A 25,294-nucleotide genomic window follows, 5' to 3' on the forward strand; every position below is an offset into this window, starting at 1 on the left:
AAAGGTCACCACGTCCGCAGAGGACACAGCACGCGGCCTGCCGAGGGGCCGAAGCAACCCCTTTGGGTGCCAGAGGCAGGGGCATAGGGTATAGGACACTGCGGCCCCCCCCCACTGCCCTCAGGTTCTGTGGCCCATTGGCAGCATTGCACCCAGATGGGCCACGCTGGTCCGCACACATGCCTGTCAGTAACTCAGTGCTCTGAGCTGGCCAGGAACCTGAGGCAATCAAGAGTCACCACAGCCAGTGTGTCGGCGACACTGTGGTGGCCCGGCCACTTGAGATTCAGGGGGAGAGGCAATGTGCCAGTAAGAGCTTGCATGGACTCACTGCCCTCTGGGAACAGAGAGTCTTCCCCACCCTCTTCCCACCCCTCCAGCCCTGGCCAGCGCTTTGGGCTGTGGATCTGCACTCAGGGTGGGAAGCAGAGGGTGAGAGTGTGCTCTGAAGGGAGAAATGGGTACAGAAACCCCGAGAGTCCTGGTCTGGGCCTGGGGTACCCATCCAGTCAGCCAGGCCCAGTGGGGGCTTGGAACATGTTACAAAGATGGCACAAAGCAGGCTTCCGAGGCACAGCACCTGCGTCTAAAGGCTGAGTCCTACCTGCAGCAGTCGCTGAATGGTGACTTTTTCGGTCCATTCACCCTAGCGAGGGGTTGTTCTTATTACCACTGCTGGGGGAGGGAGCGAGGGTAGAAAGTCTTGTGCCTTCCAGCCAGGGGTGCCCCAGCACTCTGTTTAGCCAGACTGTTAGTAAATGTACAGTAGCTTATAGAATAAAGAAAGGGAAGTTCGGGAACACACTGTCCCCATCCACTAAAAATAACTTTGAATGCTTATTTTTTAGTAATACTCTTTTAGCTCTAGATTTGCTTCATAGGCTCTTGAATCCTTGACTCTCTCCAGCTAAGCTCTGACACTAACTTTTAAAATGCTATTCTAAGGAAGGCTAATGTTTTTACAAGGTTTGCCAAAATAGATAGGGATGACTTTTTAAAATAACAGTTCCAGGAAATATGTAATGACTTTTTTTAAACAAAGGATTCAGAATCTGGGTTGTGGAAAATGCTGTATTGATGCTTCCTACAACATTTTTGGGAATGTTTTAAAATGAAAGTAATGATTTAATTAACAAAAATATGTGGCTTAAGGGACTGCTTGTGGGGGGCTTGGGATTGTTTAAAGCGAATTTTTCGGCTGAGCGCGGTGGCTCACGCCTGTAATCCTAGCACTTTGGGAGGCCGAGACGGGCGGATCACCTGAGGTCAGGAGTTCGAGACCAGCCTGATCAATATGGTGAAACCCTGTCTCTACTAAAAATACAAATATTAGCCAGGCATGGCGGCAGGTGCTTGTAGTCCCAGATATTCAGGAGGCTGAGACTCGGAGGTGGAGGTTGCAGGGAGCTGAGATCGTGCCACTGTGCTCCAACCTGGGCGACAGAGCGAGATTCTGTCTCAAAAAATAAAATAAAATAAATAAATAAACCTAATTTTTTAAATCTTTTACAAGTGGGAAAGAAATTTTCCATACATTATGAGAGTGAACAGTAATTGTTTCTTCGTTACATGGATTTTTAAAATCGCTCAAATTTTAAGTCTTTACCCATCCTGGGTTTTTAGACTCTAGGATCAGCTTTCTTTTTTTTTTTTTTTTTTTTTTTTTTTTTTGAGACGGAGTCTCGCTCTGTCACCCAGGCTGGAGTGCAGTGGCCGGATCTCAGCTCACTGCAAGCTCCGCCTCCCGGGTTCACGCCATTCTCCTGCCTCAGCCTCCCGAGTAGCTGGGACTACAGGCGCCGCCACCTCGCCCGGCTAAGTTTTTGTATTTTTAGTAGAGACGGGGTTTCACTGTGTTAGCCGGGACGGTCTCGATCTCCTGACCTCGTGATCCGCCCGTCTCGGCCTCCCAAAGTGCTGGGATTACAGGCTTGAGCCACCGCGCCTGGCCGGATCAGCTTTCAAATGAAAACTTTATGCAAGCAGGTTTGCCTTTCTAATGTTTTTCCAAGGAAGAAAAAAGAGGACACAGGAAGGAAGGAAGGAAGGAAGGAAGGAAGGAAGGAAGGAAGGAAGGAAGGAAGGAAGGAGGGAGGGAGGGAGGGAGGGAGGGAGGGAGGGAGGGAAGGAAGGAGGAAGGGAGGGAAGTAAAGAAGAAGAGATGAAGGGAGAGAAAGAAAATATAAGCTTCTGGATTCATAATTACAGACCCTAGCTAACCATATCCACTTTATGTCTGTGTTTAAAGGACAGGACAAACAGACGACGCTTTCAGCATGAATTCTCCGTGACACCGCCTTGCCAAGACTACTTGTATGTTACTCTCTGCTTTACATGGCTAGGTTGTTTGAGGGCAGGAGTTGGTGAGAATTAGTTTGGAAAACTGACTTCTCTCATTCAGACACAGCTTTTCTGGAGCAGAGTTTTTCAGAACATTTACTGGCAGCATAACATAGATGATGTCACAGAAGTAATTCCTGCACTGCCGAACTGCTTACTTCCCCTGTTAAACGCTGCCCTGACGTCAGCGGCCCACGCCAGGAAGACTGCCAGAGCTGTGCTGCATTCACAGAGACTCCTCACCACCCCCAGGAACGCCACTTTTCAGTAACATTAATTTCAAATTATAAGTTATATTGTTCTAATCAAGACTTGATTTACTTGAGATTTGAAATTTTAACTAAAACTTTTAGAAGTTAATTCATTTCAAATGATAGAGCCTGATCTCATGACACCAATGTCATCTATAGTAGGGCTGGGAAAAGACATGCAGTTGTGGTTTTCATATGTTTGTTTGCCACATGCAACATATAAAAAGCAAGGTGGTACTGAAAAATACAGAAGAATCAAGAATGTTAGCATTTTTTAGGAATGCATATTCCCTGCCCTCAGAAAGATGTTTTAAAAAGGTATATAATTCCTTTTTATTTCTTTTTTGTTGTTGTTGTTTTGAGACAGAGTCTCACTCTGTCGCCCAGGCTGGAGTGCAGTGGCGTGATCTTGGCTCACTGCAAGACTCCCGGGTAGCTGGGACCACAGGGACTTGCCACCACACCTGGCTAAATTATTGTATTTTTAGTAGAGACGGAGTTTCACTGTGTTAGCTAGGATGGTCTGGATCTCCTGACCTTGTGATCCGCCCACCTAGGCCTCCTAAAGTGCTGGGATTACAGGTGTGAGCCACCGTGCCCGGCTACTTCCTTTATATTTCTAGTCCTAATTTTCAACATGTTTTGGATATAAAATGGCATTTTGTTATACCTTAAAGGTCTTTTTATAGTTCTGTTATTCTAAGAATTCATAGCTCTCATCAAAGGAGAGAATTGGACACAGGACTTTAGTGGCCAAGAAAGCCCTTCGCTATTAACACTCTTATTCACGTTATATTGCAGTACTGTGTGGGGATGAGTGAATATCTGGACTTAGAAGGTACTCTGCTATTTTAAGGATGAGGAGCACCAGTTCATTTTCAGTAAATCTACTGTCAGAAATCATTCTGTTCACATCACTATCAAACATAAATCCAGACAGGCGCGGTGGCTCACGCCTGTAATCTCAGCACTTTGGGACCCCGTCGCAGGTGGATCACAGGGTCAGGAGATCGAGACCATCCTGGCTAACACGGTGAAACCTCGTCTCTACTAAAAATACAAAAAATTAGCCAGGCGTGGTGGCATGCCGCCTGTAGTTCCAGTTACTCAGGAGGCTGAGGCAGGAGAATAGCTTGAATCTAGGAGGCAGAGGTTGCAGTGAGCCATCTGGCCACTGCACTCCAGCAGCCTGGGCAACAGAGCAAGACTCCATGTCAAAAAAAAAAAAAAGAAGAAGAAGAAAAGAAAAAGTCCCAGACACGAGTGCCTTCTGTTTTATCGGTTTTTTGTTTGTTTGTTTGTTTGTTTGTTGAGACTGAGTCTCCCACTGTCACTCAGGCTGGCGTGCAGTGGTACAATCTTGGCTCACTGAAACCTCTGCCTCCCGGGTTCAAGCGATTCTCCTGCCTCAGCCTCCCGAGTAACTGGGATTACAGGCGCCCGCCACCACGCCTGGCTAATTTTTGTATTTTTAGTAGAGATGGCGTTTCGCTATGTTGGCCAGGCTGGTCTCGAACTCCTGACCTCAAGTGATTCGCCTGCTTCGGCCTCCCAAAGTGCTGGGATTACAGGCGAGAGCCACCACACCCGGCCAATACTATTTTTTAATTCTAGCTAATATGTACAAATTTTATTGATCTAGATGTACTTTAGAATAAATTTTAAAAGTCCATCAAAATCTTATTGGTCGAAACTCTTTTAAACATATAGATTAATTTGGGGGAAATTGCCTTTACAGTATTTAATCTTCCTTTCCATTTGTTCCAATCATCTGTGCAGAGTGCAGGGCTTATAGAACTCTCCTCACATGAATTCTACAGAATTTTTCTTAATAATAACAGCCAATACGAATTGGACTCTTATTATATCAGAAACTGTTTCAAGTACTTGAAGTGTATTAACATTTTAATCCACAACCTTATAGATAGTTGCATCGATTAATATTATTCCTACATAGGAGCCGGCTTCTTGGCGGACGGGGAGGCCCAGCGTCCCCAGGCGAACGGGCTGCAGGTTGGGGGAGGCCGGGTGCGGCCCCGCGAGTGGGCGGGGGCGGGAGCGGGCCCGCGCTGCGCTCCTGCCTGGTCTACTCGCCTCGCAGGCTGCAGGCGCGGCGTGGCTCGCCCCCGGGGACTTGCCAGCCGCGAGTGGGGCCCAACTAGCTCTTCACCACGCTCCACTGCATCGGCACGGGCTGGTTCTGGGAGGGGCGCAAGGGCACCGATCCCCGCGCCAAGGAGGTGACGGCCGTTAGGGCAGTGGACCCGGAGGAGGCCGAGGACGCCCACAGGAGACCCCTGCGCTCAGCTGCGCTGCAGCCCCCAGTCCACGCTGCTCCTGCCGCCCGCTGTGGGTTTCCCGAGGAGGGCCAGAGCGGCGGCAGCGCGCAAGACTTGCAGAACTCGGTGCCCCCGGAGGAGACCTGCCCGCCACCGCCCTGGGGAGGTCCCAGAGGGCCTCTGCCGTCTGCACTCCCAACGCAAGAAACTCCCGCGACGCGAAGCCGCCAGCGTGCTGCCTCAGAGCAGGGCGACGCGGAGCCGGCGGACCCCGGGGTGGCGGGGCAGCCCACAGACGCGCAGGCCGACTGGAGCAGCTCTTGCAGCCCCTCCTGGAGGGCGTCGGAGGTCGCCGGCCGCGGCCTGCGGCTTCCAGACAGGCTTCTGGCGCCTGGGGATCGCGGCCATCGGACTGGCCAAGGAGGAGCCCTCGCCCTCCGACCTGCCCACGCGCGCGCCCCGTGCCTGATCTCCAAGAACAGCCCGTCCGCGCCGGAGGACCGCGGCAAGCCCTTGGAGGAGCCGGCAGGCCTGGCCAGACCGGGACCCGCGTCCCGCCACCTATCGAGGAGCTCCGGTAGCGCAAGGCGACCGCGCGCTCCGCCGACACCCTTTCTTCCGGGGTTCACGGGCGCCGCCGACGCTGGAAGTCCCAGGGGCACCGCGAGGAGCGCAGCTCCCAGGATCCCGACATCGTCAGTGCGCAGAGCACGCGGTCAGGCCTCCCCCTACCCCGGCATCCCTCACAAACCGGCGGAGTCCACGCAGCGAGCTGCGCGGGAGGCCCGGTGTTCGTCCACGCCGGGCGGCTGGCCTTCCGGGAGCGCAGACAAAAGTGCAGGCAGAGCTGCGGCCACGAGGCCCGCCTCGGAGCTCCACGAGCTGGCGCTGCACACGGCGGAATCCCCGCGACGTGGGCCCGCGCAGCCGGGGACAGAGGGAGTCTGAGCTCCGTGACAGCGGTGCTGACCTGGAGGTGCCTCGTGCGCGTTGGGCCTGCAGGCCTCGTCTCCTCCCACCCCTGCGCTGCGCTGCGCTGCACGCGGGGACGCGGGGCCCTGCGACCAGCTCCCCTCCCCTCCCGGCCCCGCTGCAGCCACACCAGGCAGCGGAGCCCGACCCGTCTGCGGACCCGCTCGGCCCGGTGACTGCTCAGACCAAGGAGCACAGCAACCATTGGGCAGCTCTGCCTCCTCCTTCCACGGGTCGTTGGGGAGGCGACAGGGCAGCCCCCAGAGGAGCGCCCTGGCCGGGCCTTCTTCCCCTGCCCCGGGCCGCGGTGCTCTCCGCCCGTGGTGGCCATAGATTTGCCTTGTGGTGTTGGCTCAGGAGCTGTGTCTGCTCATAAGTACTTGTGTCACCCAGAATGTTTTGTTTTTTAAGAAAATTGGTCTTTTCAGTTGGGTGCTGAATGGTTTTCCAAATCATGTCTCGGATTATAACAGAGAACATGGCGGCCCAGAGGGAAGAGACACAGATGCTGTCATCTAGAGCAAGTGGGATGAGATTGTTGATAACTTTGATGATACGAACGTAAAGGAGTCTCTTCTTCGGGGCATCTATGCTTATGGTTTTGAGAAGCCTTCAGCCCTTCGACAGAGAGCTAGTATTTTCTTTTTTTTTTTTTTTTGAGACGGAGTCTCGGTCTGTCGCCCAGGCTGGAGTGCAGTGGCCGGATCTCAGCTCACTGCAAGCTCCACCTCCCGGGTTCCCGCCATTCTCCTGCCTCAGCCTCCCGAGTAGCTGGGACTACAGGCGCCCACCACCTCGCCCGGCTAATTTTTTGTGTTTTTTTTAGTAGAGACGGGGTTTCGCCGTGTTAGCCGGGATGGTCTCAATATCCTGACCTTGTGATCCGCCCGTCTCGGCCTCCCGAAGTGCTGGGATTACAGGCTTGAGCCACCGCGCCCGGCCGAGAGCTAGTATTTTCTGCATTAAAGATCCAAAAAGTAATTCCGGCACCGACTACATGGGAGCCTGCACTGTCTTGCTTGCACTGGTGGAACAAATGTTCGAAATGAAAGGCAGAAACTGCAGGCTGAAGCATCACATACTGTTGTTGGTACACCAGGGAGAGTGTTTGCTTTGTTAAACAGAAGATATTTTCTCCAAAATGGATCAAAACCTGTGTTTTGGATGAAGCAGATGAAATGTTGAACCAAGGATTTAAGAATCAAATCAATGAGATTTTCCAAAAATTAAATACAAGTATTCAGGTTGTGTTGCTTTCTGCCACAGTGCCAACTGATATGGTGGAAGTGACCAAAAAATTCATGAGAGATCCAATTTGAATTCTGGTGAAAAAGGAAGAATTTAACCTTGAAGGAATCTGTTTTATATTAATCTTGAGAGAGAGTAATGGAAGTTGGAGACACTCTGTGACTTGTATGAGACACTGACCATTACACGGGCTGTTATTTTTCTCAATACAAAGCAGACTGTCAACTGGCTGACTGAGCAAATGCATGCCACAGACCTCACAGTTTCTGCTCTGCGTGGCGACATGGACGAGAAGGAGAGAGATGTCATCATGAAGGAATTCCAATCAGGGTTCTGATCACTACTGATTTGTTGGCTTTTGGGATTGATGTGCAATAAGTGTCTTTGGTTATAAACTATGATCCATCTACCAATTGTGAAAACATTTGCAGAACTGGCAGAGGTGGTTGATTTAGGAAGAAAGGTGTGGCTACAAACTTTGTTACTGAAGAAGACAAGAGGATTCTTGGTGACACGGACACTTTCCGTACAGTACTACAGTGGAGGAAATGCCCATGAATGTGGCTGGCCTTATTTAATTCCTGGCATGAGACAGTTTTGGATGCAGGGCTCAATGTTGTTGAATGGGTGATCACAACCTGCATTATGCCTCTTTCTCTGGGAATATTTGAATCTTGTCTCAATACTCATAATGGACCAGAAATACAGATTTTGATAGCAAAGTGGCATTAGTCATGAGGTCTTGTGAGGAAAGTCACTGGCTTTATCCTCTTTAGATGGGTATAAAAGATGGGGTCTGTAAAATCTTTCTTCTTTAGAAATTTATTTCACAGTTCTGTAGAAATGGTTGTATTCAATTTCTCTATCATTTAATAATATACTTGTGGACTAAAAGATACAAGTGCTGTATAAAATCAGCTAACTATGTTACATGACCATATCTGTCTTTACTGCATTTGTCATTAGCCTGAGTAGAAAGGCCTTTCAAATTGTTTTTTAAGAAAGCATTTGGGCCGGGCGCGGTGGCTCAAGCCTGTAATCCCAGCACTTTGGTAGGCCGAGACGGGCGGATCACGAGGTCAGGAGTTCGAGACCATCCTGGCTAACACGGTGAAACCCCGTCTCTACTAAAAAATACAAAAAACTAGCCGGGCGAGGTGGCGGGCACCTGTAGTCCCGGCTACTCGGGAGGCTGAGGCAGGAGAATGGCGTAAAAACCCGGGAGGCAGAGCTTGCAGTGAGCTGAGATCCGGCCACTGCACTCCAGCCTGGGCGACACAGCGAGACTCCGTCTCAAAAAAAAAAAAAAAAAAAAAAAAAAAGCATTTGAATGCATTTTGTTTGGTATTGTGTTTTTTATTTTTTTGTTGTGAGACCGTGTCCCACTCTGTCACCCAGGCTGGAGTGCAGTGGTGCCATCTTGGCTCACTGCAGCGTCGACCTCTTGGACTCAAGTGATCCTTCCACCTCAGCCTCCCCAGTAGCTGGGACTACAGGCACTGGCCACCACACATGGCTAATTTTTGCATATATTGTAGATACAGGGTTTCACCATGTTTCCCAGGCTGGTCTTGAACTCCTGGACTCAAGGAGTCTGCCCACCTTGGCCTCCCAAAGTGCTGGGATTACAGGTGTGATTACTGGCACCCAGCCTTTGGTATTGTATTTATTCAATAAAGTATTTAATTAGTGCTAAAAGAAAAAAAAGACAATTGAATTTGTTTCCTTACATATTCTTAGGTTAAGATGTTTTCATAAAACATTGAGAGGCCTCTGCCAACTTCAATGAAGACTTGACTTGGAAAAAAAAAAATACACACACACACACACACACACACACATAATTCCTATATAATTTATATTTTTGTTGCCATGTTGAGTAGGATGATTCCCGTTTGCATTTTCTAGTTGAATAATGCTGATATAGGAAAGCTATTGATTTTTGTAAATGTGTTTTGTAACTGGTGCATATCTCTTTTTTGTTTTAACAAGTTGAAGAATCCTGGGCAACATGGCAAGATCCCACCTCTACAGGAAATTTAAAAAATTAGCCAGGCACAGTGGCATGGAGTGAAGTCCCAACTACTCCAGAGGCTCAGTGGGAAGATTGATTGAACCCAGGAGTTTGAGGTTGTACTGAGCTATGATAGCACCACTGAGCTCCAGCTTGGGTAATAGAGCAAGACCCTGTCTCAAGAAAGAAACAAACAAAAAACAACAAATAAGTTAAAGAAAGTACCAGCCTGTAATCCAGCACTTTGGGAGGCCGAGGTGGGCGGATCACAAGATCAGGAGATCAAGACTATTATGGTTAACACAGTGAAACACTGTCTCTACTAAAATTACAAAAAAATTAGCCGGGTGTGGTGGCAGGCGCCTGTAGTCCCAGCTGCTCGGGAGGCTGAGGCAGGAGAACGGCGTGAACCTGGGAGGCGGAGCTTGCACTGAGCTGAGATCCGGCCACTGCACTCCAGCCTGGGCGACAGAGTGAGACTCCGTCTCAAAAAAAATAAATAAATAAATAAAATAAAAGACTGTAATTAGGCTTTGATAGTCTAAGACAAAGAGAAGTGAGGAAGACCCAACGTGGGTGAATTTCTGCAGTGCTGTGTTCTTAAAACCTGGGTTTTAGCGTGCACGTCTTCCTCTCTATAATTTCACTATAGTTTGAGATAAGGAGGTGCGATGTTGTTGTCTGAAGGTGGCTTCTGAGTCCATGAGTCTGTGAATTTCTTATCTGAGTCTCAAAAAGCTTTAAATTCTCAGTGTGTTGAGAAAAAAACTCAAAAGAAAATTATATGGATCACTCCCCAGACTCAAAAGTATTAATATTTGCCTTTTCTTTTTCTTTTATTTTTGTCCAAGATGGAGTCTTGCTCTGCGCCCAGCCTGGAGGGCAGTGGCACAATCTTGGCTCACTGCAACTTCTGCCTCCTGGGTTCAAGCAATTCTCCTGCCTCAGCCTCCTGAGTAGCTGGGATTACAGGCGTGTGCCACCACGCCCAGCTAATTTTTGTATTTTTAGTAGAGACGGGGTATTTTTAGTAAAGACCATGTTGGCCAGGCTGGTCTCGAACTCCTAACCTCAGGTGACCCACCCACCTAGGCCTCCCAAAGTGCTGGGATTACAGGCGTGAGCCACTGCGCCCAGCCTGCCTTTTCTTTTAAAGTCTGTTTTAAGTTGTGCTAAGGCTTTATTTCAAGGTGTCTCATAAATGCTACCTTTCTCCTTAATATTTTCACTTTGTTTTGTTTGTTTGTTTTTTGAGACGGAGTCTCGCTCTGTGGCCCAGGCTAGAATGCAGTGGCCGGATCTCAGCTCACTGCAAGCTCCGCCTCCCGGGTTTACGCCATTCTCCTGCCTCAGCCTCCTGAGTAGCTAGGAGTATAGGCGCCCGCCACCTCGCCCGGCTAGTTTTTTGTATTTTTTAGTAGAGACGGGGTTTCACCGTGTTAGCCAGGATGGTCTCGATCTCCTGATCTCGTGATCCGCCCGTCTCAGCCTCCCAAAGTGCTGGGATTACAGGCTTGAGCCACCATGCCCGGCCAATATTTTCACTTTGTTAGCTACACTAGAATTAACTCAGACCTGTTAGCAATGAGACTATCATGTTCTTCCATTCTCCTGAAGTTGCCCATTCTCAGGCAGAGATTGTGACAATGTTATGAGGTGGTGCCATTTCTGGTTTCATTTGTTTGTTTGTTTTGTTTTTTATGAGACAGAGCCTTGCTCTGTCACCCAGGCTGAAGTGCAGTGATGCGATCTTGGCTCACTGCAATCTCCACCTCCTAGGTTCAAGCGATTCTCTTGCCTCAGCCTCCCTAGTAACTGGGGATACAGGCATACACCACCACGACCGGCTAATTTTTGTAATTTTAGTAGAGATGGGTTTCACTATATTGGCCAGGCTGGTCTTGAACTTCTGACCTTAAGTGATGCACCTGCCTCAGCCTCCCAAAGTGTTGGGATTACAGGCGTGAGCCACTGCACCCAGCCCATTTCTGGTACCTAAAGCTTTTGTGTTTCTTTCTCTCTCCTCCTAGTCTAACACTTTTAGAAATTTTATCATTTTTTTTTTCTTATAATGAAATACTGAACTCCAGCTTTTCATAACATGCCAGGCGTGTAACCAAAAAGGTGCTTTCTCCTTCTGCTTGGAAATTATAACCTTTCTTTCTTTAGGACAACTCTGTCTCACAGGCTTATGTTTATGATCTACAAATCTTTATGGTAGTCTCAACTCAGAGTTGCCCTTAAAATAGGGTCTACCAGCCATGTAAGTTATTTGAGTTCACGTAGACACACAGGAAAGGTTGATTGTACTGAGCTCAGGCAGGTCCATTTGTTGAACTGAAAGCCTGAATCTAGCCAGTGATATTTCCACCCCAATTCTGTTGAGAATTAGTTAATAACCTTCAGCTTGGTATAATGCTTGTAAAATTTATTAGATTTGAATAAATAAATTGGAGAGAACCCTGACTTGGAAATTCACACATACATATATGCTACTATGGGAGAGAAAGGTACAATGAACTGTGAGTTTGTAAAATGTCACATTAAAGAATCATTATTTTGGCCGGGCGCGGTGGCTCAAGCCTGTAATCCCAGCACTTTGGGAGGCCGAGACGGGCGGATCACGAGGTCAGGAGATCGAGACCGTCCTGGTTAACACGGTGAAACCCCGTCTCTACTAAAAAATACAAAAAACTAGCCGGGCGAGGTGGTGGGCGCCTGTAGTCCCAGCTACTCGGGAGGCTGAGGCAGGAGAATGGCGTGAACCCGGGAGGCGGAGCTTGCAGTGAGCTGAGATCCGGCCACTGCACTCCAGCCTGGGTGACAGAGCGAGACTCCATCTCAAAAAAAAAAAAAAAAAAAAAGAATCATTATTTTAAAACTTTAGTGACTTTAGGCCGGGCGCGGTGGCTCAAGCCTGTAATCCCAGCACTTTGGGAGGCCGAGACGGGCGGATCACGAGGTCAGGAGATCGAGACCATCCTGGCTAACACGGTGAAACCCCGTCTCTACTAAAAATACAAAAAACTAGCCGGGCGAGGTGGCGGGCGCCTGTAGTCCCAGCTACTCAGGAGGCTGTGGCAGGAGAATGGCGTAAACCTGGGAGGTGGAGCTTGCAGTGAGCTGAGATCCGGCCACTGCACTCCAACCTGGGCGACAGAGTGAGACTCCGTCTCAAAAAAAAAAAAAAAAAAAAAAAAAACTTTAGTGACTTTAATAAAAGCTGCTAAAAAATAAACTGAAGCTGGATCAAGGATTTAAATCTAAGACCTGAAACTATAAAACTTCTGAAAGATAACGTCAGAAAAACCCTTCTAGACGTTGACTTAGGCAAAGATTTCATGACCAAGAACCCAAAAGCAAACGCAATAAAAGCAAAGATAAATTGCTGGGACTTAATTAAACTAAAGAGCTTTTGCACAGCAAAAGGAACAGTCAGCAGAGTAAACAGGCAATCCACAGAGTGGGAGAAAATCTTCACAAGCTATACATTTGCAAAGGACTATTATCCAGAATCTATAAAGAACTCAAACAAATTAGCAAGAAAAAAAAATCCCATCAAAAAGTGGGCTAAAGGACATGCATAGACAATTCTCAAAAGGAGATATACAAATGGCCAACAAACATGTGAAAAAATGCTTAACATCACTAATTATCAGGGAAATGCAAATCAAAACCACAATGCGATACCACAATCCTGCAAGAATGGCCATAACAATTGAAAAATAATAGATGTTGGTGTGGATGCGGTGAACGGGGAACACTTCTACACTGCTGGCAGGAATGTAAACTAGTACAGCCACTATGGAAAACAGTGTGGAGATTCCTTAAAGAATTAAAAGTGGAACTATCACCATTTGATCCAGCAATCCCACCACTGGGTATCTATCAGAGGAAAAGAGTCATTATACAAAAAATGTATTTCCACATGCATGTTTAGAGCAGTGCACAATTCACAATTGCAAAAATATGGAACCAAACCAAATGCCCATCAATCAACAAGTGGATAAAGAACTGTGATACACACACACACACACACACACACACACACACACACACACACACACTAGAATACTACTCAGTCATAAAAAGGAATGAATTAATGGCATTTGCAGCAACCTGGATGAGACTTGGAGGCTGTTATTCTAAGTGAAGTAACTCAGGAATGGAAAACCAAACATCATATGTTCTCACGAATAAGTGGGAGCTAAGCTATGAGGATGCAAAGGCGCAAGAATAATGCAATGGACTTTGGGGGCTCGGGGGAAAGGGTGGGAAGGGGATGAGGGATAAAACACTACAAATTAGACCAGGTGCGGTGGCTCATGCCTGTAATCCCAGCACTTTGGAAGGCTGAGGTGGGTGAATCACCTGAAATCAGGAGTTCAAGACCAGCCTGCCCAACATGGTGAAACTCCATCTCTACTAAAAATACAAAAATTAGCCAGGTGTGGTAGAAAGCACCTGTAATCCCAGCTACTTGGCAGGCTGAGGCAGGAGGATCGCTTGAACCTGGGAGACGGAGGTTGCAGTGAGCCGAGATAGTGCCACTGCACTCCAGCCTGGGTGACAGAGCCAGACTCAGTAAAAAATAAACAAACCCAACCTACAAATTGGGTGCAGTGTATACTGCTCGGATGATAGGTGCACCCAAATCTCACAAATCACCCCTAAAGAACATATTCATGTAACCAGACACCACCTGTTTCCCAGTAACCTATGGAAATAAAAATTTAAAAATAAACAAATAAAAGCTGCTAAAACCACGCAGCCTCCTTCACAGTGAAAAAGGTGTTGTGTTTTCCACGCCCATTTGCAAACTTTGTGCCAAACTAAATGTTAACAAGAACTTTAAAGAAAAGTTTCACCTCCAAACCGCCGTGCTCTGAAAGTGCAAAAACAGCAAAAAGTCAAACACAAACAAGCCTAAAGCTTTGTGAGGTCAGAAGAAACCATAGGTCATAGAAAAATACACTTTCCCTTTCACGCTCTCGGTGTCATACTTGGGGGCTGTCATGAGAGCGAGGGTGTCTGGGCTTAATACAGTCACCGTGCAGCACCTAAGCCATGATACCTCAGCCATCTGCGGGGAGCACGAGGAGGACGCTGAACAGGGATGGAGTGTGCACATCACTGAGAGCGTTTTTATGTTGACTTTCCTCTCTGCATCAGCACCAGAACGTCTTCCTGTTAGCTTCAGTGGTCTCTGTGTTGTCAAGGAAAATGACCCATAGTAACTGTCTACTCATCAGCTTTGCCTGAGTCACACTTATAAGGCTCTTGATGTGTAACAGGTTTATTAGTTTCCAAGCAGGCAGCATTGATTGGTAAAGGAGGAAATGACTCCATTTATACTATCAAGCAGCCTCTCTTACAGTAATCTTTTAGGCATTTCAACAGCAAAGTAGGCAGGCGTTTACCAAAAAAGCTTTCATAAGCACATCAAAGTTCATGTTTTAGCTGCTTAAGAAAAAAAATTAACTATGGGACATTTCCATAAACAATAGAGCAGGCACAGTGGCTCATGCCTGTAATCCCAGCGCTTTGGGGGGCCGAGGCAGGTAGATCGTCTGAGGTCAGGAGTTCTAGGCCAGCCTGGCCAACATGGTGAAACTCTGTCTCTACCAAAAATACAAAACATTAGCTGGGCGTGGTGGTCCTCGCCTGTAATCCCAGCTACCTGGGAGCTGAGGCATGAGAATCACTTGAACTCGGGAGGTGGAGGTTGCAGTGAGCTGAGATCACACCACTGCACTCCACCCTAGGCAACAAAGTGAGACTCCATCTCATAAATAAATAAGTAAATAAATAAATAAATAAATATTTTGTCTTAATTACTAATTTGTAGAAGTCAATGTATCATTCAAGGCAATGAAGTTTAACATAATGTTCAAGAGCTCAAGATCATATACAAAGACCTGACCTCAAATTCCCCTCAAATGAAAAACAGTATGCCAGTAAGCTTGGTAAATAATTCATGGAAAAAAAAATACATTTCTAGAAAATGAATTTTTTAAAAATTTTATTCATTAGATTGCACTGTTTATAATAGCAACAAATTGGATGCCAAGCAGTAGAAGACTGGTTAAAATACTGGCACATAGTAAATGCTCACTAAACACTTACTGAATGAATACATGGATGATAATAGTTTCCATTGCTTCCAAAGCTCCCTTGCTTCCCTCCTATTCTCCAGGTTCCTGCTGATTCTGTGAGCCCCAAAAACTCTCCAATAAATCTTGTCTCTGTTTATGATTGCAACCCAAAAAAGCTGATGGATATATAATATTAAATGCGGTAAAAAAAATCACTTTATACCAATTCCATTCTACAAACAGTATTACATTTCAGTTCAGTATAATTATAAAGGTATAGCTTTAGAATTAGTTTGGTTGTTTCCTGATATACCAAATCCCACTTCAACCCTTAAGAAGTTTAAAAATAAAGTGAGCTGTCATCACTTGACATATGTATCAGAATGGAACACTGGTAATTAGGAGGACTTCTCGGAGATCATAGGCTCCAATGGAGAGAAATGTCCCAGATAATCACAAGGTGAAAAAAGGCACACCAGTGACAATTATGAAGACGCACAGGTTGGTGGCAGGCATACTGATTTAGTCGCAAGTAGAATCGGCCAAGTAGGACAGTGAAGAAGGATACTGAAGGATATTGAAAGGATACTGAAAAACAGGGTCAAGGAAAGCAGAAGGCACTCTTTACTGGAGGACTTAACACAAAATAGGTAGCAGGGAAACCCAAGATTATCCTAATTCAAAATACGGGACCTGAAGGAGAGAACTAGTAGGGGAAAGCAGTTCTATGCTGTAACTTTATACTCCGCAAGTACTGCCATCCAAACGACCTGCATTTGGGCTGGGTTCCGTGACTCACACCTGTAGTCTCAGCGCTTTGGGAGGCCAAGCGGAAGAATCATTTGAAGCCAGGAGTTCGAGACCAGCTTGGGTAACAAAGTGAGAGCCCGTCTGTGCAAAATAAAAAGTTAGCTGGGGCCAGGCGCGGTGGCTCACACCTGTAATCCCAGCACTTTGGGAGACCGACGTGGGTGGATCATCTGAGGTCAGGAGTTCGAGACCATCCTGGCCAACATGGTGAAACTCCATCTCTACTAAGAATATAAAAATTAGCCGGGCGTGGTGGTGGGGCCTGTAGTCCCAGCTACTCGGGAGGCCAAGACAGGAGAATCACTTGAAGCTTGAACCCGGGAGGCAGAGGCTGCAGTGAGCTGAGATTGTGCCATTGCACTCCAGCCTGGGTGACAGAGCGAGACTCCATCTCCAAAAAATAAAAAGGTAACTGGACGTGGGGGTGTGCACCTGTAGGCCTAGCTACTTGGCGGGTTGAGGCAGGAGGATAGCTTGAGCCCAGGAGCTGGAGGCTGCCGTGAGCTGTGATCATACCACTGCACTCTAGCCTGGGCAACAGAGTAAGACTCTGTGTCTAAAACAAACAAACAAACAAACTGTATTTAATCTTCAAAGTAACCTTATGAGGAAGGTATTATTATCCCCAATTTAAAAGTGGGAGACCCAGACATTAAAGGTATGTATTTGTCTCAGCATGGGAGGCTCAGAGAGCAGACACTGAGGCAAAGGCTCATGTGCTGTATGTTATCAAGGAGACGAAGCCCAGGGAGCAGGAGTAACAACCAAGGGAAATGAAAAAGGGAAGGAGGAGGAGTCCATTGGAGAGCATGGTGTGGGGGTCAGCCACCCTGGATCCCACTGCACAGAAGCTTACCCCACAGGGAGTTCATGCCCCACGTGCCTGGCCTGTGCATGCATGGGCGCTGAGAGGGCTACGACCATGCACCCCTGGCCTCATTGTCTACTGAGAACTCTGGGCAGAGGGCACTACGGGCAGGCAGGGTGGCGTGAGGTTACCTCTGCGTGAAGTCAGCTGGAGCCTTGCAGGGCTGATCACTGCAGAGGCAGCTGCATCTACAGAAGACCTAAGTGGTACCCAAGAGGTGCTAGACACCATGCTGTTCAGCAGGTCTGGGATTTGTTCTGAGTCTTCTAGTACATCTGGATAAGGGATGAAGGGATAAAGGTAAAGGAAGTGGTGGTTGAGTTAAATTCCAGGCTGTAGACAGTCTGAGAGTCATGCAGTTTAGGAGAATCCCAAGAATGTTCTTAGTATGACACAGGACTTTCCACAGTCTTATGGTTTGTGCTTCACAGGTAGACACTATATAAACTGTTCACGTACATGAGCACGATTTAAAACTTTAGGATACAAGAATGTATGAGTTGGCTTTCATTCATTTATGATTTGAACAAATATATTTGCATTTGCCAAAATGTATTAGTCCCTTATTCTACCTTGACAAAACCATGATCCGGGTACAATGAGGCATGAGAAACCTTGTTGGCAATTGCCTTCGTGCTGTCCAGAGGCAGAACATCGTTTCTAGGTGGGAGCTCCTGATTCCAAACCTCTTACCTGGAAGCAACCTTGAGTGGATGATAAAATCTCCCTTCTCACCTCCATCTTTTACATTGAAAACACCCTTAATTTAAGTGAGAAATGGAATCAGTATAATGATGAATGAATCACAAACACACACACACACGCACACACACACACGTGACCGTCTTGCTTCAGCCCCCCAAGTAGCTGGGATTACAGGCGCCTGCCACCACACCTGGCCTAAAAATATAGACTAAGGTTTGTTTTTTAATTTAATTTCATTAGCACTGCAGATTACTCCATGAATATTGAGTTATTATTAGCAAGTTCTATAAGGTGACTGGAAAACATCTATCATAAGGCAGGGCAGCCACTAACGGGCAGACACAGGCGCCGTGCAGAAGAATCCATTACGTTGTCCTCCAGCATCACTGAGAAAAATGACTGTCTGGGAATTCATTGTGAAGACCTGGACTCTGCAAGGACTTCATAAATACCAATGTCAGCATATCCATTCATCACATAGAGTGGCTAATATGTATTTTTCAGGCAACTTTCTAAGAATTAAAATGTATTCATATAGAAAAATATCTGTCATTTATTTTTGTTGGATTCTAATTTATAATCATGAAAATCAATAATCTAATTTGAATTTACTTGCTCTTCTTACCATCATCTAAATCATTATTAAATGAAGCCAAGTGATATGCTTCTCTTCATCTCTAAGGGGAAATGCACATCCAATTTATTTTAAAACATTTTGCAAAGCAACATCACTTTCGGAAAACACTTAATAATTGCCTGGCAAATTATTCTCTATGGCCTGGTGCTATTCTTGTTGTATGCAAGAGCTCGGTGCAGGAAAACCTCAGGGGACTGAATAAGGAGCATCCTCCCGTTCTAAAGATGGGCCAAAGGGAAAGAAGCCCAGACTCCATAATCTTTCTCCCAAAACGTGGACGTTCCATTAGCTAAGTTTAGCTGTCCTGGCCCTTCTTGTGCTAATGGCTTGGTTTGTTCCCATCTCTGTGTTGCACTCAGGAGCTGAAGGTGCCCTTTTCCATGCAGCGCAGACAGAGCTGTGGAGGCACAGGGGAGACAGGGCACCCAGCTGCAGGGGAGTCCGAGGACTCAGTGCTGCCTCAAAGCCTGCGCTCAGCATGGCTCTTCCTCCTTCCGCACAGGAACTGCTTGCCCTCCTGTGTCCCCAGACCTAGAGGAGATATTCAAAATATGTAAGGGCCAGGACGGTGAGGGCACTGATGAATCAGAACAGATGCCCACCAGTCACTGAACGGGGACTTCCCAGCTAATGGTCAGCCCTGTCCAGACCCCTAACCCCTAACCTGCCTCCTCAGCTCTCCATCCACTCAGCCCCTTCAGGGTGTTTCTAGATACAAAGAGCAGCCAAATGTGTCAGGAGACACGGCCTAGGGCAAGACATGTGGGAGCAACATTCTGGTCTGGACCAATGACAAGGGACGATGAGCCTCAAGGAGGACGGTAGGAGAGAGAGAAGTGCCAAAGAGAGTAGAATAAAAAAGAGACAGGCTGGGCGCGGTGGCTCACACCTGTAATCCCAGCACTTTGGCAGGCTGAGTGGGGGCGGATCACTTGAGGTCAGGAGTTCAAGACAAGCCTGATCAACATGCAGAAACCCCGTTTCTACTAAAAATACAAAAATTAGACGGTCCTGGTGGTGCACACCTATAATCCCAGCTACTTGGGAGACTAAGGTGGGAGAATTGCTTGAACCTGGGAGGCAGAGGCTCCAGTGAGCCAAGATCGTGCCACTGCACTCTAGCCTGGGCAACAGAGGGACACTCTGTCTTAAAAAGAAAAAAGAAAAGAAAAAGCAGCTAGACAGATAGACACACACCCCGCTGGTGGGATACACGCAGTTGGGCCAGGTCTGCAGGGACTCGGACGATCTGCTCTGGCGCTCGCCCAACAGCTTGGAGTGGTCCGACTCATCTGGCAGGCAGGGGGCAGTCAGAGGGTCTGCTGTTTTGCATGTTTGCACCTGGGGCATGGTCCTCAGAACAGGCAGGAGAGTAGAAGAGGGGGTAAAGCCCTTCAGGGTGCCGAAGGCCGTGTTCATATGCCTGACAGTATGTTCCTCTGCCAGGGAGACTGGCAGGTGCGCGTGCCCGGGAGGATCTGGGGAACGCAGGGTCCTGCACGTCCAGCTGGAAATGCCATACTTCTTCCTCCTCTGTGTAGCCTTCTGTGTCCACTGCCTTTAGAGAAACCTTGTGCCATTTCACTGTGTGTGTTTTGTGACTCGCTGTCTATTGTGGCAGCAGCACACACACACATTTGCAGATAGATTCCAGAACAAGAGTGGTAATTGACCGTTCACAAAAGCACTCGGCTCCCAGGTCATAAGCCACATTTTCTATATTATTTCTCTTTCTTCCAGGACAGAACTCCTGTGAGGAAGAGTCTGGCTCAAAACCGTTTCTCCAATCACCTCCCTCGAAGAACATTAGGGTAGGAAGCTTCCTGGTGAAAGGACCTTTGTTCACCTGGATGCAGTCTTTGGCTCTGTCTCCCCTAGACATTCCTGGGAAAGGGGGAGCACATCTAAAGAAAACAAAGCTGCAGCTGGCCTCGTCAGTGGGACTTACCCTTGGAAGGTGACACCTAGCTGAAAGGCAGCCTGGAAGTGGTTTTTGTTCTGCAGTCAGCAGAGTATAATGACAACTATTGAAGAACCAGGCATACGACTAGTTGATTGATAGAAATGGAGGGTGGTGTAGTGCCTGGCCACTCACAATATGATCCATGGATCAGTATCAGCACTACCTGAAGCTTCTCAGAAAAAGAAGCACTTGGCCCCATCCCAGACCTATTGTGTCTGCATTTTAACAAGACCCCCAGGTGAGCTGTAGAAGTGAGCTGCAGTTTGAGAAGCCCTGGTGTGGTGTGCAAAGGTGCTGGACTTGGAGTTGGAAGATCTGGCTCCTTGTGCCAGCTCTGAGCCTTACTAACCATGTGGCCTCAGAGCCTCAGCTTCTTTATCTGCAAAATTGAGATGATCCTAATAATCTCTTCCAATATTTCCTTACACAGTTGCTATAAATCAGCCTAAAATAAATACATGAAAGCATTCTATAAATGTACATCACTCTGATTAAAGCACTATGATAATAAGGTCACATACGTTTAGTGTGGATCGATTCCTGTGTTGATGTTACCTAAAGCTGTATGTTGTCGCTGGCTTAGACAGTTGCTTGCAGACATGAGCCTTGATTCTCGGAGAATCCAAGTATGAGAGTGAACTGATTTAGGATTGCTGAATATGTGACATGTCTCGTGCCAATTTCAGCCTCGAAGGTTTGCATTTAGGATATCTGCAATGCCAGACTCCGTGCTACTGCCAACCCTTGCTGCCTGCACTGTTTCTGTCCTCCATTCCTTTCTTTCACTTGAAGTACAAGGCATTAAAAAACAAATAAATACCCCACGGAGATATTATTTTGTACAATTTCCTCATATATCTAAAGCATTATAATAACCCCCACACTCCTAGTCTTTTATCTATAGCAAATATTGGTGATCTGAAAATTTTGCCTAAAATAGAAGATATTCTCCGTAACTATGAGAAATTTTAAGTTGAAACCTGATACTGTCCTGCAAATTTCATAATCTGTGCATGTAGTGGCAGCAGCGACATCTGCTTACCATCACTTAATTATTAAAACAGTCTTTCTAGAGCCCGATTCTCAACTCCATCTTAGAGGTGGGAAAATGGAGGTAAGAAGTCATTTTAGGTCATTTTAAGTGACTTGCCCAGGGTCACGTGGTAGGCAAGTGTTGGAGCCAAGTCTAAGCCAGGCGATTTCATTCCCAACCTCCATACTGACCCCAGCTTTGTCCTTCCAGGAAAAGGAGGAAAAAAGCACTAGGCCAATGGTCTCAACCTTGGCTACATGCTGGAGTCATCTGAGGAGCTTCGAAAACTACTAACGTCACATAGACTGGGAAAAAATATTCACAGCTCATTTATCTGACAAATGTCTTGTATATGGAATATATACAGAATTCCCACAAATGAACTAAAAAAAAGAGAAACAACACGGTGTTTAAAAATGGGCAAAAGACTTCAGTACATGTTTCACAAAAGACAACACACGAATAGCCAATAAGCAAATGAAAAGATGCTCAACATCATTTGCAATCAAAGGACTGAAAATAAAATGACCATGAGACGTCCTTTCACACTCACTGGGAGGGTTAACATAAAAAAGATGATCACACCGATGCTGGCAAAGATGTGGGCAACGGAAGCTCTTGCACATGGCTGTGGGGAGTTTAAAATAGGACAGCCATGTGGGAGAACTAGAGCAAATCTTTATAACAACTTTAATCTTCAACCTAGAAATTCCTTCCTACGTACTTAATGGGGAGAGAAACGAATAGGTTCCCAAGAGAGACTCCTCCAAGAACGCTCATACAACATCGTTCCAGTTTATCCAGTGTGACTAGAAAAATCCCCTACGCGGGTGAAATACAGCCAGCATTTTTCATGCCCGTCGATCCCGCCTGTGCTCAGGAACGGAGAAGGGGCATAGCAGATAGAAAAATCCCCTACGCGGGTGAAATACAGCCAGCATTTTTCATGCCCATCGATCCCGCCTGTGCTCAGGAACGGAGAAGGGGCATAGCAGATAGAAAAATCCCCTACGCGGGTGAAATACAGCCAGCATTTTTCATGCCCGTCGATCCCGGCTGTGCTCAGGAACGGAGAAGGGGCATAGCAGATAGAAAAATCCCCTACGCGGGTGAAATACAGCCAGCATTTTTCATGCCCGTCGATCCCGCCTGTGCTCAGGAACCGAGAAGGGGCATAGCAGAGAGCTCTTGTCTGCCCCATGAGTGCCAATGTCGAGCACAGCTGGTCCCCAGTGGCTCTGCTACTCACGCGCCAGCACTGGGGCTGGGCGGCTGAAGACTGGGCCAACCAGGACTTCCGTTTGGAGTGTCTGCAGTGGCCTCCCAGCATGGCGGGCTCAGGGCCCTAACGCCAGTGTTCCCAGAGAACTCCCAGCTCTGGGAAGCTGCCCAGCCTTTTTATTTGCATGGCCTTTTTAAACACAGCCTCAGAAGCAACATAGTGTCTGTAGTAGTCTACTCGGTCTACTGTCATAATAAAATGCCACAGATGGTGGCTTAAACAACAGATATTTATTTTTTTCTCACAGTTTTGGAGGCCGGAAGTCCAAGATCAAGGTGCCAGCAGGGTCAGATCCTAGCTTGTGAACAGCCACTTTCTTGCTGTGTGCTCCCAGTTCCTTCCCTCTGCACCTGTGCGGGGAGGGAGAGAGACTGAGATCTGGTGTCTCCTCTTTTTCTTATGAGGACATGCCAGGCCTGTTGAATCAAGGCCCCACCCTTATAACCGCATTTAATTGTAATTGCCTCCCTAAAAGTCCTACCTGCAAATACAGTCACACTAGGGATTAGGACTTCGACATGTGAATTTTGAGGGACACAGTTCAATCTCTTACTAGTCTCTATTAGTTGAAGCAATTGCAAACCCGCCTGGCTCCAGTGTGAGGGGCTATAGAAACCATTTCTGATGAGAGTGTCAAGGACTGTGGCCCTGCTTCAAAACCTCAGCCTCATTCATAATAGCCCAAAACTGTAAACAATTCAAAAATCAATCACCATCAAAATGGGTAAACACATCATGATATATTCATGTAACCAAAAGTTACTCAGCAATAAAAAGGAACATACAGCCACATGGGTGAATCTCAAAAACACTGTTTTGAGCAAAAGAAGCCAGACCTACCAAAAAAACAAGCCATGTGATTCCATTTATATGAAGTCTAAGAAGAGATAAAACTCATCTATTGTGATGGAAGTCTGAAAGTGGTTGCCTCTCGGGGTTGGAGTTCATTGCAAGGGGCATTACGGACATAACTTTCAGTTGTGACGGGGATACTCTGTATGTCGTTTTGGATGGCGGTTACAGGGGTGTCTACAACTGTCAAGTGTCTTTGAAGTAAACATCTAATACATGTATATTTCCGTGTCATGTAGATTATTCTCTATTTACAAAAGGAATGATGATGACGATGCTGGGTCCTACTCCCAGAGATTCTCATTCAGTTAATCTGGGGCAGATCCTGGGCAAGAGGATCTTCAAAAGTTTTCCACGGGATTCCAAGGGAAAGTGAGGCTGAAGACCCCTGTGCCAGGCCAGCACGGTTCTCAGCGGGAGGGAGGCCGACAGAGCATCCTTCGTGAGAGTCAATGCTTGCTGTGTAACAGATGGCCACACACTTCGCGCAAAACAACTCAAATTTGTTCTTACGGTTTTAAAGATCAGAAGTTTAACATTTGTCTTAAGGAGGCCGTGGAGAATACGCATTCTGCTTTAGTCTGTTTGGGCTACTATAACAAAATACCACAAACTGGGCGACTTCTAAGCAACAGGAATGTATTGCTCGTAGTATGGAGGCTGGGAAGTGCAAGATCAAGACGGATTTGGTGTCTGGTGAGGGTTCATCTTCTCACTGGAAGGGGCAAGCTAGCTCTTTCACAAGGATGCCAATTTCAATCACGAGGGTCCACCATCGCGACCTAATCACCTCCCCAAGACCCCACCTCCCAATATCATCACTTGGGGGTTAGAAGGAAACACATGAATTTGGGGAGACACAAACATTCATACCATAGCACCTGCCCTGCCCCTTCCAGCTTCCAGGGCTGTCTATTTGCTCTGGAAACAGTTACCCTATCTTTCAAGCAACTGCGCTTTGTTGTAAGCACTGAGAGCAAACCGCCTTTTGTTCTGGAGAAAGACACTATTGTTTGTCTTCCACGGCTGTTCATTTCACCAACATTCTTGAAAAGGTAACCCAGAACAAAGGGAAGCCGGCGTCTCACTGCAAGACATGGCCGCATCACTCTAATCACAACACCTCCTCTGACACTGACCCTCCTGCGACCCCCTTACAAGGACTGTTCCGTCACACGGGGCCCACCCAAATAAGCCAGGACCATCTCCCCATCTCAAGGCTCTTAACTTGCTCACATCTTCAAAGGTCCTTAACCATGTAAAGTAACCTATTCACAGGTGCTGGGGAGTGGGACATGGGCATACTTGGGGGGCCATTATTCAGCCACCACACTGTGCCATTCAAAGTGAACTTTGTTGAGATGTCGGAGCGAGTACTAAATCTCTACCTAGAATATTGGAACCCAAAGGGCTCAGAAAGTTTCCAGAGCCATCTCAAACTATTTCTTAAAAGTGACCTACAAAAAAATTTCCGTGTCTCCCTAGACTATAGCATTACACAGCAGCTGTCCCAAATAAACAGGCCCTGGGGTAGTGGTCGCATTAACCGAAAACTCAATTTTCTTTCTCAGGTCCCAGGACAACAAGCCCCATTACAACATAAGAACTTGGGAACAGTAACTGCCCTTTGTGACAAGGGGAAAAGGACGTGCAAACGTTAGTTACAATAGCAGTGAGGAGTACCGGTGGCGGCATGCACTCCTATTTCTCCCTTTACAGAAAGATTGAAGTGGATCCCAGCTGATTCTTACAAGCATGTTGGTAGGACTGATCATGGAGCATTCTGTCTTCCTCCCTGTCTCTCTCCAAACATTTTAAAGAACTTGCTGTGTGCTGGGCAAAGAATGCTTGCGAAGACCCTGTGCTTCCTTCCCCACTCTCTCATTCTTCCAGTGTCTTCCAGAGGCAATTCCTGCAGTTCTTGCAGTGGTTGCCAGTTTCCCTG

General features: G+C 47.1%; 1 protein-coding gene, 1 long non-coding RNA gene and 1 pseudogene across 5 annotated transcripts in view; 2 read left to right on the forward strand and 1 right to left on the reverse strand.

Annotated features, from left to right (window-relative positions):
• The window catches only part of LOC144336546 (uncharacterized), a 35,576-nt gene that overhangs the window by 793 nt on the left and 9,489 nt on the right, over nt 1–25,294 (reverse strand). The window contains exons 3-4 of one of the 4 annotated variants that reach the window (XR_013408429.1): nt 22,321–22,847; nt 19,417–22,037 (exon numbers count right to left, since the gene is read on the reverse strand). This is a non-coding gene — a long non-coding RNA (uncharacterized LOC144336546). Of the gene's footprint in view, nt 1–15,686; nt 16,497–19,416; nt 22,179–22,320; nt 22,848–25,294 lie in introns of those variants that run through there. The other 3 variants (XR_013408427.1, XR_013408428.1, XR_013408430.1) reach the window with 3 other exon arrangements.
• Nucleotides 322–8,101, forward strand: LOC144336597 (uncharacterized). Its single transcript, XM_077975511.1, has 3 exons — nt 322–432; nt 4,754–6,476; nt 6,794–8,101. The coding sequence occupies exons 1-2, from the start codon at nt 322–324 to the stop codon at nt 5,816–5,818; spliced, it is 1,176 nt and encodes a 391-aa protein (XP_077831637.1). The 3' UTR covers nt 5,819–6,476; nt 6,794–8,101.
• Nucleotides 7,021–7,668, forward strand: LOC144336543 (eukaryotic initiation factor 4A-II pseudogene; annotated as a pseudogene).

This window comes from Macaca mulatta, chromosome 18, assembly GCF_049350105.2.
Source record: "Macaca mulatta isolate MMU2019108-1 chromosome 18, T2T-MMU8v2.0, whole genome shotgun sequence".
Classification (NCBI taxonomy): Eukaryota; Metazoa; Chordata; class Mammalia; order Primates; family Cercopithecidae; genus Macaca; species Macaca mulatta.

Excerpts from the sequence above, each read along its gene's own strand:
- LOC144336597 (XM_077975511.1), top strand. The coding sequence starts at position 322 with ATGGACTCACTGCCCTCTGGGAACAGAGAGTCTTCCCCACCCTCTTCC. Across the intron at positions 433-4,753 it reads CTCAGGGTGGGAAGCAGAGG|CTCTTCACCACGCTCCACTG; the intron begins GTGAGAGTGTGC and ends GGGCCCAACTAG.